This window comes from Stegastes partitus, unplaced genomic scaffold (genome assembly GCF_000690725.1).
Source record: "Stegastes partitus isolate 25-593 unplaced genomic scaffold, Stegastes_partitus-1.0.2 Scaffold1473, whole genome shotgun sequence".
Classification (NCBI taxonomy): domain Eukaryota; kingdom Metazoa; phylum Chordata; class Actinopteri; family Pomacentridae; genus Stegastes; species Stegastes partitus.
In genome coordinates this window covers 63,473-77,511 of record NW_007579204.1, presented here as the reverse complement: position 1 = coordinate 77,511, position 14,039 = coordinate 63,473, and the positions used below count along the sequence as shown (strand labels likewise).

The 14,039-nt window shown below is 40.2% G+C and overlaps 3 protein-coding genes across 3 annotated transcripts; 2 read left to right on the top strand and 1 right to left on the bottom strand.

Annotated features, from left to right (window-relative positions):
* Positions 1–545: 545 nt before the first annotated feature.
* Positions 546–7,710, top strand: gcna (germ cell nuclear acidic peptidase). The gene is made up of 13 exons (XM_008299851.1): positions 546–611; positions 995–1,097; positions 1,538–1,649; positions 1,737–1,809; positions 1,936–1,985; positions 2,084–2,156; positions 2,244–2,314; positions 3,225–3,641; positions 3,757–3,922; positions 4,068–4,212; positions 4,700–4,835; positions 6,470–6,674; positions 7,108–7,710. Exons 2-13 carry the CDS (start codon positions 1,008–1,010, stop codon positions 7,337–7,339), a joined length of 1,770 nt encoding a protein of 589 aa, XP_008298073.1. The 5' UTR covers positions 546–611; positions 995–1,007; the 3' UTR covers positions 7,340–7,710.
* An 846-nt stretch (positions 7,711–8,556) lies between these two features.
* Positions 8,557–10,381, top strand: LOC103370725 (olfactory receptor 4K17-like). The gene is made up of 2 exons (XM_008299863.1): positions 8,557–8,766; positions 9,776–10,381. Exons 1-2 carry the CDS (start codon positions 8,557–8,559, stop codon positions 10,379–10,381), a joined length of 816 nt encoding a protein of 271 aa, XP_008298085.1.
* A 271-nt stretch (positions 10,382–10,652) lies between these two features.
* Positions 10,653–13,639, bottom strand: cetn2 (centrin, EF-hand protein, 2). The gene is made up of 5 exons (XM_008299850.1): positions 13,351–13,639; positions 13,004–13,168; positions 12,127–12,255; positions 11,811–11,948; positions 10,653–11,581 (listed from the first exon to the last, which is right to left on the bottom strand). Exons 1-5 carry the CDS (start codon positions 13,351–13,353, stop codon positions 11,492–11,494), a joined length of 525 nt encoding a protein of 174 aa, XP_008298072.1. The 5' UTR covers positions 13,354–13,639; the 3' UTR covers positions 10,653–11,491.
* Between the last annotated feature and the right edge of the window lie 400 nt (positions 13,640–14,039).

Sequence of the window (14,039 nt, the reverse complement as noted above, 5' to 3'; positions counted from 1 at the left end):
AAAGGAACAAAACTTTTTTTTTTACATTTTCACTCCAATGGCCAGTATTTTTTACCAGACAATGCAGATGTAAAATAAAAAAAACAAGATGATGCTTCAAAACATTTTTTCCTGCAAAACTGACTGTATTTGTAGCACTGCACTTGCATAACAACTGAGGGATTACAGGGTACAATCATATGTATCTGCAATTTTAAGAAAAAGTTCTACATTTCATAATATACCTAATAACAGAAATCAGTTTAAAGGGTCGGACAACCAGTGCCTTACAGTTTATACATTACTGGGTTGTTGTAGCATTTTTCACTCAAAGTTTTTTTTTTTGTTTTTATGTATTTATTTACTTATTTATTTTTAAATATAACTTGGAAACGGTGTAGTTACATGGAAGTATTATGTTAATACAGTTGCCGTTATCACAGCTCTAATTTTAAACGACCATGCGTTTGGCGGTGGGCGTGGCCATGACGTCACGTGTCATTGGAAACAGGCTCTGATTGGCCGAATATCCGTGACAACTTCCGGTATAATGGCGCACACAATTTGAATTTACCTTCAATAGGTTCCGTCTGCTTCTTTTTCTTTTATTTTTATCAGCAGAGGCGTGTTCGGTAATTGAATCTCTAATAAACTATAATTTAATGATACAACTCTTGAAATGAGAGTTTATGCAACGCAATACTAACGAAAAACATTGAACCAGCTACTGTTAGCAGCTTCAGTGTTTAGTCTATATTAGTGTCGCTGCTGTTGGCTAGCAAGTTGCTAACGGTAACGTTCTCTGGCTGCAGTTTACGCTTATGTGGCAATAAAACCTCCAGCTTATACATTTTAATTTGTAGCTGCCGGAAAAATTAAGTGATTCCACTTTTTTAAATCACTCGTCTGAACTGTTACCTCGCTTTACTTTGTGATTTTATTGGTTGTCTATTATCTTATATATATCACAGGCTTCAATGTTAAATGTCCCGTGTTGTGTGTGCGCTGTTTTCAGGGTGGCGACAAGTATGAGCCATGATACCTGCAAGTCGTTTGAAAGAGTTGCTAAAAAGATGGGATGGATGGATGATGGAGGACTGGATGCAGCAGAGAAAAAGGTTTGTTACATGTTTCATTAACCTATGAAACCCACGCACACTTTAAATTACAACAACCAACAGAACAGTTCATCTTTGGGTCAGAAGTGCAATGTTTTGGTGGGTGCCTAAGAGAAAACAAAAGCAGAATGTTTTCCATCCAGTTATATAAAAGAGCAAAATATATATTCTAGACTCGTTACAGGTAAGGTGACATGTTTTAAGCCTTTTTCTGTTTTCATTTAGATGATTGTGGCCCATAGGTCATGAAAAACAGAAATCCAATATCTTAAATTATTAGAATATTTCATAAAATCAATCAAAACATGATTTGCAAAACATAAATGTCCAACTATGGGAAAGTATGTTCATTCACACTCAGTACTTTACCAGGTGTTAATGCATCATTGATGTGTGGCATCCAATAAGTTATAAAGAAACGCTGCTGTCATTGTCTCTAGTTGATGAGTGTAATTAGCAAGACTCGTCATGCTGCCACCAGCGGCCATCGATCAGCCTCTGAGTCCAGACGCACGGTGGTGGGAGACTCCAGTGATGATGAATTTGACCAGTGTGAGTGATTTTTACTTGGACCACTCAAGGTTGCAATTCTGGTTGCATATACAGGACTTTTACTCATTTTATCCCTCCCTTTCTTAGTTCTTATGGAAAGGTCTACACCCCAAGCTAAAGCTGCTTCACAGAAGCCACGCAGTGCTGCAAAGAAAGAAAGGTATGACAAAACAAAAACACAAATGATTTTGCTTCTGTTTAGCATTTTACCCCTGTTTTATCTTGTAACACTTCTGGTCATGGAAATGTAATTGTAAAACTAGTTTTGTTTTTTTGTTTTTTTCAGCTCAAATGTTCTTGTGGTGAGCTCAGACGACGATGTCACTTTTGAATCATGTGAGTACTGGCCTCTTTCTGCCTGCTGGGATTTTGTCTCTATGTGCAGCTGTAAGATTGCGTGTTTTTTAATCATATACTCTTTTTGCATCTTGAAGTTCTGCAACGAGTAAAAACTCCAAATACCAAGCCTAAGAAAACATTAGACAGTCGGAGTGGGAGTGAAGACAGGTGAGGTTTTGATGCATTTTTTGTCCTTGAAGCTTACCTGTCAGTTGAAATGTTTCATTAAATAATTCACCTAACTTTGTTCCACAGCCTCAAAAACTTCATAGTGGATGACTGCTCATCCGACGATGACTTTATTGAGACCAAATCTTTTTTCAAAGGTATTGTTAAATTCTATTTCTTTAAAAATATGCCCAGTACTGTTGTTGTTTTTCCCCCAAAAAAAGCAATAGCCCAGAGACTAATACTTCCACACTTTCAATTTGACATGGATGCTACATTCAAGGCCCAGTCTCAGCTTTAATGTGAGAAAGAACTGTGGGTGAAATATGGCTGTTTTAAAACATGATGACAAAATATGGGGTTCAGAAATAATTCCACAGATATCCATGCAGTCAAACAAAATCATATTTTACATTTTTTTTTAAATTGTTTGCAGGCAATTACAGCCTGAAGTCTTTAACCCATAGAAAACAGCCAATGTATCTTCACTGTTGATGCTTTCCCAGATCAGTAGACTGTGGTTTAATCAGACTCAGATCAGGAGGAAGCATTTATGCACACATCCAGGCGAACAATTTGATCTGTGCAGTTACTAGAGTGTTTTTTCTTCACCATGCAAATGATTTTCTGGTCATCCTCAAGATTTGTGCTCCTCAGTTTAGCAAGTTATTTGTCATTTTTCCATTTTCTTGTGCACAGTTCCTTTTTGCAGTGTATGTATGAACTGATGAGCTTAGCAAACGATCTGTGCTTGAGATTCCTGACAGATTTTTGCTATTTTAAGCCTCATTGTTGTCTTTACTTTCACATCTTTACTCTATCACTCCACCTCAGTCTAATTGCCAACTCTCAATCAATTCTGTGCCACATCTGAGCTTATTTGTGTCTGAATTCGTATTGAAACACCACAAAACTAGCCAAGAGACTTGAGATTTTATTATAGTATGCATTATGTTGTTCAAATTGAATATGTTAAAGCATAGCCTGAATAACTAAAAATAGGCAAACACTTGTGGTCTGCACTTTATATTTGTAAATCAGTGATTTTGTATATCTTCTGTTTTTCAGTTCCTAAGAAGAGCAACACTCCAGCATCCCATCATCCCCTGAGGAAACCACTGTCTGAGTTTAACTCCCCTGTTTTCATTAGTGACAGTGATGATGATGATGATAATATCATTGTCAAGAGTACTTGGAGGACTCGTCATTCAAAGCCGAAGCCCCTGCCAAAGGCTAACGAGAACAAGTCTCCACTGTGCTATGAAAAGAACAGTTCACCGTCACTGCCACTGCCTCCTGTTCCTTCTTTTTCTCTGTCCTCCTGCAAAAATCCAACATCTGTGACCACTCCCAAGCGCACTCTTTCAGTACCTTCAAAAATGGACGAGTCAGACAGTTCTGAGGACGAGTTCTCCTCCCTCCTGGAGCGACTGAAAAAGAAGAACAATTTTACAGGCACTTCTTTCACTCCTAAGAACACCAAAGGTACAGTAACATCTTAATCTTAGCTGTTGTCATCCTACAATCTCTGGCATTTGCATCCATTCCAATTGTGAGTCTGATATGTGTTGTTTTCATTTTATTTTGATATTAAATGTAGAAATCAGTAAGGAGCCAGCTGTGCCAGTTCCTCCTGCAAAGGGATTCACACTAAAAGGCTCTAAGTCATTAGGGGAAACACCTCTGCATGTGAACACATCAGACAAACCCTCCGTCTTGAAGCCCAAAGTCAGTCAGACTGAGCCCAGGCATGGTCCCATCAGCAGGTACATCTGTTTTCATGTATGGACTTCAATGTCGGGCTGTGTTATTGTTTATTGTACTGTGAGCACCTTTCTGTTTGTCACTCACTCCGGTTGTCTTGTCTACACAGACTTTTGCCTTTATTCTGCCCTCTTCATTTCATTCTAGAGTAGCATTGTGTAAAACTCCAGGCTGCTTCCTGCAGTCGCTCTCAAACCCTGGCTCCAGCTATGTGGACAGTTTCAAGCGGAACAAGGAAGAACTCACAAGCAAACTCTACAGACTGTACAATACCAGTGTATTTGACAGCAAGGTATGAACATAGTTTCCTGTTTCATTTATTTATTTGTTTTTTGAATGTCAAGTTTTGGAATGCACCATTCAGACCTTGAGCATGTATTAGGTAAGTGTCTTTTGTACTTCAGGCTCTGTGCTTCAGCATATTCAGCTTGCTATAGGAAAAAAATAATGAATGCTAAATTAAAATGACAAGTTTGTGCTTTTATTTTCATAGGTTTACATAAATATAGAAAAAAATTGTGTGTGATGTATGGAGATGAATAACTGAACATGTACACAGTGTCCAACAAGCCATACCCCATTTCAATAACTTGTAAACATATTCAAAGCTGGAATATTGAAATCATCTAAAATTCAAATTGAATGTGCTGAAAGGCACAACTGGAGGAACCGTATGTGTAGCGATTATGATCTGGATTCTCTAAATACGTTACGGTTTATTTACTTTGTCAACATATCGTCTGTTTTCTTTTCTTTAATGTCTGCCATTATTTTTCTAGCTCCCCGCCAACATGTCAGTGACCTGGAATAAGAAAATGCGGAAAACAGCTGGCTACTGTATTACAGGGCAGGAGAGAAGTGGAGGGAACCGCTACGCCCGCATTGAGCTGTCAGAGAAAGTCTGTGACTCAGCAGGTAATGCTCGAGCAACCCAAATAGTTTAAAACAATAAGCTGTGACTTCTCAATGGTCCCTTAATATAAAGTGTACAACAGAAGTGAGCGCACCCACAAAAACCTCACAGAAAAGTCAGTAGTTCTGAGTTGAGTAGTGGAGCATTTCCTCCTGTGTCAAATTAAAAACTAACAGTTTGTATTTCCAATATTAAAACGCAGACTTCACAGTAGGAACGTCATGCAACAAAAGTCAATACACCTTTCATTACTGACATGCAAATCTTTCATTTTTAAAATACCTCATACGTCTACCTACCAAGACACACTCAGTCTTCCTCAGAACAGAGGATGCCAAATGTCTGAAGAGATGTTTTGCCATTCTTCAGAGACATTTTTTCGCTGCTCTTTGCTGGAGGGCTTCTAAAACTCTGCCTTTCTCTTTAAAGGTGTTGTATTGATTTCAAGTTGGCTGGCAAACTTGGCCAAGTCATAGGGTTTTTCTTTTCTTCTTCTTTTGAAAGTTTTTTGTGTGATTTTGGCAGTGTGCTTTGGATCATTATTTTAGTGGAATATTATTCTTCTGTCAAGCTTCTGCAGGCTGAGAATCATCTCGTCAGCTAGTGTTTTGGTATCTCCATGTTTATTTGTGGTGCCATCTATAAATGTCATCTCCCTAACGCTTACACACTCATGCAGTGCCGTATTATCACATGACCACCTCTGTGCTTCACTGTAAACACTATACTGTGGTAGTTCTGGCCATTTTCCCATCAAACCCATCTGAGCCAGACACATTTATCTTGATCTCATCTGACCCAAGAATGTGCTCCCAGTATTCATAAGGCTTCTTTTCATGTTCTTTGGCAATGTTTCATCTGGCAGTTTTGTGCCAAAGATGTAAGTAAGTAAGGTTTTTTTAATGGACCCCATCCAAAGAGGTGGAAATTATGCAAAATCCTGCAAACTGTCAGAGAGATCACAGAAACTCTGATTTCCATTATTAACCCTTCTGCCAAGTCTGAAGCACCTATGCGTCTGTTTTTCAGAGCTACATTATGCAAACAGAGCGCTGTCTATGGCATCACTTTATGATTAGTGGCACTATGGCTCGTTCTATACCTCCTGATTAACGCTTCTTCAACTGTGTTTTGACTTTGACTTTTAGTCTTCTTGCTGTATCTCATTCTATCTTTGTGAAGTCTCACAAATGATTTCTCAGTGCCTCTGAAAGTTCTTATTAATGTAGAATCATGATGCAGACTTGCAGGTAGACACAGTCCAAAGATCCCAAACTGATAAAGTTTTTTTGTTTGATAATCATATTTATGCAGTCAGGCCTATTGAAAACACTCAATTTTTGTTTTAATGATCACAGGTTTGCCAACTTGTTTGTAAGTGGTTACCAGTGTATTCACTTTGGTTGCATTGAGTTTCTACTTTCTACAGCCTTTTTTTAAAATATGTGTTTTTCATCGCTCATAACAGAAAATATACTACTTGCAAATTTAGAAGTAATGCAATTATTAAGAGGTGGTACAATCTTGTATCATTTGACATTCAAGTGATATTGTACTCAGTTTCATATACTGTAAATAGGAAGTATTTCATGCATAATAAAACTGTCCTGTCCTCTCCGTTGTCCTTCCCTCGCAGATCGTCTCAGGGACACACTGATACACGAGATGTGTCACGCTGCAACGTGGCTGATTAATGGCGTTCGGGACGGCCACGGAAACTTCTGGAAGCTGTACGCTCGCAAAGTCACACTGGTGCATCCCGAGCTGCCCATGGTCACGCGCTGCCACAGTTATGACATCAAGTACAAATTCCAATATCAGTGCACCCGCTGCCAGAACACGTACGTATATCCATGCAGTCAAACAAAATCATATTTTACATCCATCCATTATCTATACATCGCTTAATCCTCACTAGGGTCATGGGGGGCTGGAGTCTATCCCAGCCAACTTAGGGCGAAGGCAGGGGACACCCTGGACAGGTCACCAGTCTATCACAGGGCTACACTTAGAGACAGACAACCAAGCACACTCACATTCACACCTATGGACAATTTAGAATCACCAATTAACCTCAACATGTTTTTGGACTGTGTGGGAGGAAGCCAGAGAACCCACGCTGCACAGGGAGAACATGCAAACTCCACGCAGAAAGATTCCGGTGCCCCCGTGACTGCTTTCACATTAATTAAAAACACTTATCACATATTTTTCTTCATTGTTCACCATTTATTTGTGCAAGCTGATTTTACCTTTTACTATTCTTCTTTGCAGGATCGGGCGCCATTCCAAGTCACTGGACACACAGAAGTTTGCGTGTGCCCTCTGCACAGGTCAGCTTGTCCTTCTGACGCCTTCTAAGCCGCGCGCTCCCACGCCTTTTGCCAACTTTGTCAAAGAAAATTATGGAAATGCACGACAGGAGCTGGCGGGACAAAGCCACGCTGAAGTGATGCGCAAACTCAGTGCAGACTTTGCCTCAAAGACTAAACTCAGTCAAAGCTGAGCCGGTAACGTCACATACATACAGGAAGACGTTTCAAATTCTGAAATACCTCAGTCAGCTAATTTTACATTACTGAGCAGCTGTGATTATTTTAATTTAATCTGTTTCGTTTCGTTTTTCATGTCTGTTCTATGTATCCAGTTGCTGTCACTGGAAAAATTGAGCCTAAACAGCAAGTTCGTGTGTGTTTGGAGGAGGTGGTGTCAAACAATGAAATGCATACCACCTGTTCTCCTTCATGTTTACTTCAGTCTTTTATTTGGCATTGTACGGGTCCAGGATAAATATTTGATTTGATCCATATGTTTTTGTATGTTTGGCTGGTGGGATTTTCCCACTGTTATTCAACAAATAAAAGAAATAAAGTTTAAGTTTGTGACGTGGTTTTTACAGACATTTGACATCTTTATATACAGACACAGAATTCTAGAATCATTTTGTTACATTAATGAGGATAAACATTACTTGACTTTTTGTTGCCGGAGAGAACAATATAGACTTTTTTTAAATAGAATTTTATATGCATTAATCAATTTTCAGCCACAGAGTTTCACACTTTCATGTTATTATCAACAAATCACATACCTTAAATAATCAAAATGTATGTCTTAACTCTTATCCACATCAAGGGATTGTTTTTGCTACAAAACTGCTTTTAAATAACGTAGGACAGTTTTTGGGTGTTTTTTTTAAACTCTAGATTGGAAGCATCGTTTACAATATTTTATAGAGAGGAGGTTGTGTTTGTGAGTCAGAGAGGTTGGCGTTATGGTTTCCATGACTGTGCCTCTGCTATCAGGCAAATATTGACGGACGGAACACAGTTCTGAGAAAACGCATTACGATTATCCCAGACTTTTGTATTAATAAGCAAATGTGATCCCGATAACAAATGCAAACTGTTGACACATCTCTGTCAAAAGGGATGAGGTTTAGGGCCTCAGATGTGAGTAAATAATCATGGCACATACGAGGGGGATTCATTTGAAATCAGTCGTCAGAATGAAACGTGTGGCCATGTCTCATATCATAAGTTGGAAGTGACAAGAGAATGACAGTTTTGAAGCACATCTGAAGGTACGTACGCAACATCTTTTAAAAATTATTTCAGCTGTTTGCCCAGCAGAGAGTACAATAAAAAACTAATGTTTTTCTTTTCAGGGGAAAGGACTGTTCTGTCTGATCTGTCAGACATCAGAGGAAACTTTATTATAGACATGTACTGCAATATAACGACAATAGAGTCCCAGGCACAGATTAACTCCACCGTCTTCCACCTGGTTGAGATGGTCAGCATGTGTGTGAGCTGCACCTTGAACACAGTGCTCAGTGCTCCTCTGCTCCTGGTCATCCCTCGCTCCCCGTCCCTCCTCAGACAGACTCGCTTCCTGCTCCTCATACAACTCCTCTTCTGTGACAACCTCCAGGTAGGTAAAACACATTTTGATTCTTATTTTCATTAGATTTATATGAAGCCAGTAAACATTTTACTTATAAGTGAGATGATAACAATTTGCCCTCAGACATTAGAACTGAATGGTTGTCATCATTGCCGTTTCAGCAGCTCATCTGGACAATCAAAACAAGTCTCATAAGTGTCAGAGAAGGCATATCTGTGACCCAGTGTCTGATCTTCTGTGCTGCTAACCAGGCCTGCTCAATGGTTTGTAAAACTTTTATTATATTTGTACAATCCATAATATTTGGTCATTGATTTATACACTAGTCTGCACTGTGAGCTACAGTAGATTCAGAGCTGTGACTCAAAAAAAAAAAAAAGGCACCCTGTGGAAACTTGGTTCTGAACCAGGTTTCCACAGGGTGTCTGCTCTGGCCAAGGTTTAGATTAAAAAAAAAAAAAAAACACTCCCCACCTATGAGAATGATGAAGATGAAAAGAAAAAGAAAATTTGTGCAATAAGCAAAGAAAACCCCTTGTGAAGCTGCATTTTCACATTTAAAAGCAAACCTGATTGATTTACACTGCAGCACCTTGTGCAGTAAACGTTTACCTTCAGTCAGACTGCTGAACCCTTATTTACAATTGCTGTGATTTTACAGTAAGATTGCACTGAGGAGAAACATCTTCACAGTCAGTAGGAACAGGAAAAACATTGGCTGAGAGAGAGAGATTTCTCTGTCAGTGTAAACATATTGTGAGATGTAAAAATTGTTCTCAGACAGACTTCAAAAGACATAAACTTGTTCTTGAAGTTACTGTGTGATATGTGTGAATAATTCAGGAGAAAGCAAGGATGAAACCACAAAAGTTACTGTAGAAACAAGATTCATTTTGACTGGAGGCTTCTTTGAAAGTGCTGTGATGGACATAAAACCAGGCTTTAGTTTCTGCTTCTCCATAGCTTCTTCTTCATCTATTATTAAAGCTGAATTAGTCAAACTTTTGTATGGCAAGTAACAAACATTTTTCCACAGGTGGACCTCCTCCTCAGTACTGCTCTGGCTGTGGACCGCGTCGTGGCTATCAAGTGGCCCCTGCATCATGATTTCTTGATGCGCACACAATGGAAAAGAGTGACTGTTGTATCCATATGGACCTTACCAATTGTGCTCACCACTGTGTCTTTGATCATCAGCCTCAGCACCATCCAGGTCAGTTTCACCCTCCCCCGCTGTCGGCCTCTCATCTTTACGCCCTGCCTGTCGGAGACATCGGCTGTGATACTCTACTCCACTGTGTGCACCGCTGTGGTGGTGCCTCTCTGCTACCTGATCATCCTGGGATGCTTCTGCCTGCTCTGCTGGGACATGCGTGTAGAGCTGCTCTGCACCGAGAGAGCTTGCGTGACTCTGACCCTCCAGGCCGTTCAGACCATTCTCTTTTCGGTTCCTGTGCTCATGGACAGCTACCTGATCCCTGCATACCTGCATAGTGATGCTCTTGACATAGCAACCACCATCACCTACAACGTGGGGGTGTCGCTCATCCCTCTGGTCTACGGGTATCGCTCTCGGGAGCTGCAGAAACGAATCCAACAGGCTGCGCACATGAACAAAGTCAACAACGAAAGTCAGTCTTAATGACTCAAGTTTTTAGCTTTGCAGCTCGAGCGACATTACCGTGTTCACCACACTTTGAATGTACTTGTTTGAAAAAGCAATGTTGGATAGCTGAGTTAATGTGCTGTGTTAAGGGAGCAGCATCTTCCTGTAAGTGTTTGTAATTCAAAGGCAAAAAATGTGTCTGTTTTTTTTTTTACAGCAGTGTGGGAGAAATCCAAAACAAAGTCAAGCTGTTCGAACACTAACAACAAGACGTGCTTATAGAAATGAAAAATACAAGACGGGACAACCTGCTTCAATATATTTAATCTGTACCTTAAACACTAATATGCTGTGGATCTACTCATCAATGCACTATATCATTTACAAAACATTTAAGAAGAGGAAATATGCACAACAGAAGGATAAATACTTAAAGCTACAAGAAAAATACATCCGCAATCATATAGTTTGAAGATAATGGGACCTGTGGGGAAGGTGAAGCAGGTCGGAGAGGTCGGGCAGTTTCCCTGATTGTGATGATCGGCCCTTCCAGAGGCACAGGCACAAATCCACAGGCAGCACGGAGATGAGATGCCACTTCCTAGTCAGCAGTAGTTTACCAGCTTCTCACATTACAAATTTCTCAGGAAAACCAGTACAAAAAGGCCAAAACATGAAACACTGGAGTTAGCGGTATGATGGGATCTAACATGACGCACAAAGTCTACGACCAAACAAAGCACTGGAATGTATTGTGTTTCTCACTGTATCGAGGCAGGCACTGAGAAGTTCTTGACAACTAATAATAAGCTACATTTCATCAATAATATAATTCATGTATATTCTTCATAAAGGTATGCAGCATTCCAAACAGAAAAGAGAAAACTCTCCTACTGTTTTGGCAGATGTAAAGTAAATTATCATGTAAGTCAAAGGAAGATAATTTGGCATTTCACCAGACATCCTGTTCAAGCGTTTCTTTCCATTGTAGTATGATAGTTAAATGTTGACTAATTTTAAGTAAAAACGTATGGCACTACACAGCAATAAGGGCTTTTCTAGACAAATGTACGAGCAGCATTACATATAAAACCACCGCTGGTCCCCTCGACACTGCGTCACCGACCCTGACGTCGTGCACCTCCTTCAGTACAGGCAGGTTTTCTTCATGATGCGCAGGAACTCCTGCTGGTTCACTTCTCCATCTCCATCCCTGTCTGCTTCATCTATCATTTCCTTCAGAAACACACAGTACAAGAGGAAATGAAAAGAAGAACGGAGGGGTGGAGCAAAGCAAACCGAGCTAGCACGATAGCATTCATGAGCCACGGACGTGTTGACATTATTCAAAATTGCACTCGTGGCCTTTGGCTTTGTAAACACAACCATCCTGTGAGCCGGAGGCACCCACTTCTATCATTTTATTATTAGCAGACAATAAAGTGCACACAGTAAAGTGTCTCACCTGGAGCTCATCATCTGTCAGGTTCTCTCCGAGCTCTTTGGCTACTCTCTTTAGATTCTTGAATGAGATCCTGCCCGTCTCGTCGTCATCAAACAGGCGGAAAGCTTTCAGGATCTCCTCTTTGGAATCCTTCTCAGCCTTAAGCCGGAGAATAACAGTCATAAGTGTGCTGACAGGGTGGAGTTAGGATTGTGACACTGACTTAAAGTTTGGATTCTTTAATTTCTGTGAGAAACTCCCTGTAAAACTAAACAAGACTTGTAAAGTAATGGGATTAAATATAAAACTGTTCCTTATACATGTGCTGTATTCGTACCATTTTCTGCGTCATGATGGTGAGGAAGTCGGTGAAGGAGATCTTTCCTGTTCCGCCTTTATCCACTTCACCAATCATCTTCTTGATCTCCTCTTTCTTCGGCTCAAAGCCCAGAGCTCTCATGGACACCTGACATCAGTGTAAGAAAGACGGACAGTGAGTCACACACAGAATTCTGAACAAAAACAGAAATGCAACGTGTTATATTTCATTAACATCTATCCATTCTTTTTTAACATAACAGTTTTTGTTGTTCTAAAAACACGGCATCTTTACAGAACAGAACTGACGACATGAAACAACCAAGTATGCATTATAATACTAGTGGATAATGGGCAGATTGAGAGTGGGGTCTTCGATCAGATATTAGAAGTCAGTGTGTCTACATTTGCACAACGGTTACTGAGGTTGCTGATGCTGGTTTTTAGACGTCTGTCACACTACCTCTGAAGGGCTCGGTGAAGTTAGTGGACATTTTGGGCGACAGATTTATGTCGTCAGACACGTCCATCCAGATCTGAAGCCATTTCTTAGATGACAAATGGTGGACATTCAAGTGCCTGACTGACACTCCAGCATTCCACATACCAACAACCTGTTCTTTCTTTCTTGTCGTCTTTGGCATCGTGGCCTTTGGACAGAGCTGCATTTTAAGGTGGACTTTCATAGTAACCGGTCACACAGTCTGACCCTTGACCTTTCCAGCCACACCTGACAAGGGTGTGGATTCAATTTGTCACCGCTTGAACATCTCAAAAACTTTCTGAGAGCGACCGACTAGACTGAACTCTTTTCTAACAACAGAATTGAGAGCTTGAACTTTGTCATTTACATTGGTACTCAGTGTGTGCACTATGAGTGTTTGAGCCCTTTATACCTTCAGCTCTCTGACATCAATGTATCCGGATCCATCGGTATCAAAGAGCTCAAAGGCCTCTCTGATCTCCTGCTTCTGCTCCTCAGTCAGCTCTGGCTTGGGGGTCGTCTTCTTGCGAGGAGGGGGCACTGGACCCTGCAGGGACGGCCTCTTGGCAATGGTTGCCTGGTGGGGGACACAGGAGGAAAACCCAACACCTACATAACTGCATCATATGCAAATAGTATTTCTGGGGTATTTCTGCTGTTAACAAGAATACTAACGTTAATATCCATAATTCGCAGCTCAGATTCACCACATTAACATGGATTTAGACTATTATCAGATCAGAAATCATCTTCACTCACCATCACTTGCTGTTTATTAGGGTGACAAAAAGGAACTGCAGATCTATGAGGCGATCACTGTTTACGTATGAAGCCTCCCTATCATTTAGAGAGGAGGAGGGGATCAATAAAACGGTTCCTGCTTCACATCAGTCGCTCGTCTTAACCGTTTGATCACACCGCAGGTAGGATCCGCCGGTTATGCATCAAACAACACTATTAATTTCGCAAAAATAGCTTCCAAAATGTGAAGGAAAAAAAAACGTTTCTAGCTAACAGCATGTACACCAGCGGCTGTCACGGCGTCAAGGTGTTTGATTCGTTCACCGTTTGTGCCAGCAGTAGAGCCGGGCGGTGTTTATTACTATTGAGGAGTTACAATAAGATGCAGCCAGGCGCACCTGAGATAGAAATCAAACGCACCAGTCGAACAAAACGATGATTGGCTGCTGAAAATCACGGGGTCACGACACGACCAGAAGATTCAGAGAAAAAATGAATGAAAAAAAACAAATATAGCTTTAAAACAAGTCCTGAAATGTATTACATGTGGCAATGAAGGCAGCAACAAAACACGTTTATTTATTTTTAATTCTTTAGAAAAAGCATTTTCCAGGAGGAAATTTCAGAATTTATTTCTTTATTTCAGAATTTATTTCATAACCACATTTCTTCATTTCTTTTTTTTTCTTTTTAAAAAAAAATAAATT

Bases quoted from the DNA above. Each gene is read 5' to 3' on its own strand.
- cetn2 (XM_008299850.1), bottom strand. The intron at 12,256-13,003 runs GTATAAAGGGCT...CACTGATGTCAG, and splicing joins TTGATGTCAGAGAGCTGAAG to GTGTCCATGAGAGCTCTGGG. The intron at 11,949-12,126 runs GTACGAATACAG...CTCCGGCTTAAG, and splicing joins CCATCATGACGCAGAAAATG to GCTGAGAAGGATTCCAAAGA.
- gcna (XM_008299851.1), top strand. From the start codon at position 1,008: ATGAGCCATGATACCTGCAAGTCGTTTGAAAGAGTTGCTAAAAAGATG. The intron at 1,098-1,537 runs GTTTGTTACATG...CATTGTCTCTAG, and splicing joins TGGATGCAGCAGAGAAAAAG to TTGATGAGTGTAATTAGCAA. The intron at 4,836-6,469 runs GTAATGCTCGAG...CTTCCCTCGCAG, and splicing joins GAAAGTCTGTGACTCAGCAG to ATCGTCTCAGGGACACACTG.
- LOC103370725 (XM_008299863.1), top strand. From the start codon at position 8,557: ATGTACTGCAATATAACGACAATAGAGTCCCAGGCACAGATTAACTCC. The intron at 8,767-9,775 runs GTAGGTAAAACA...ATTTTTCCACAG, and splicing joins TCTTCTGTGACAACCTCCAG to GTGGACCTCCTCCTCAGTAC.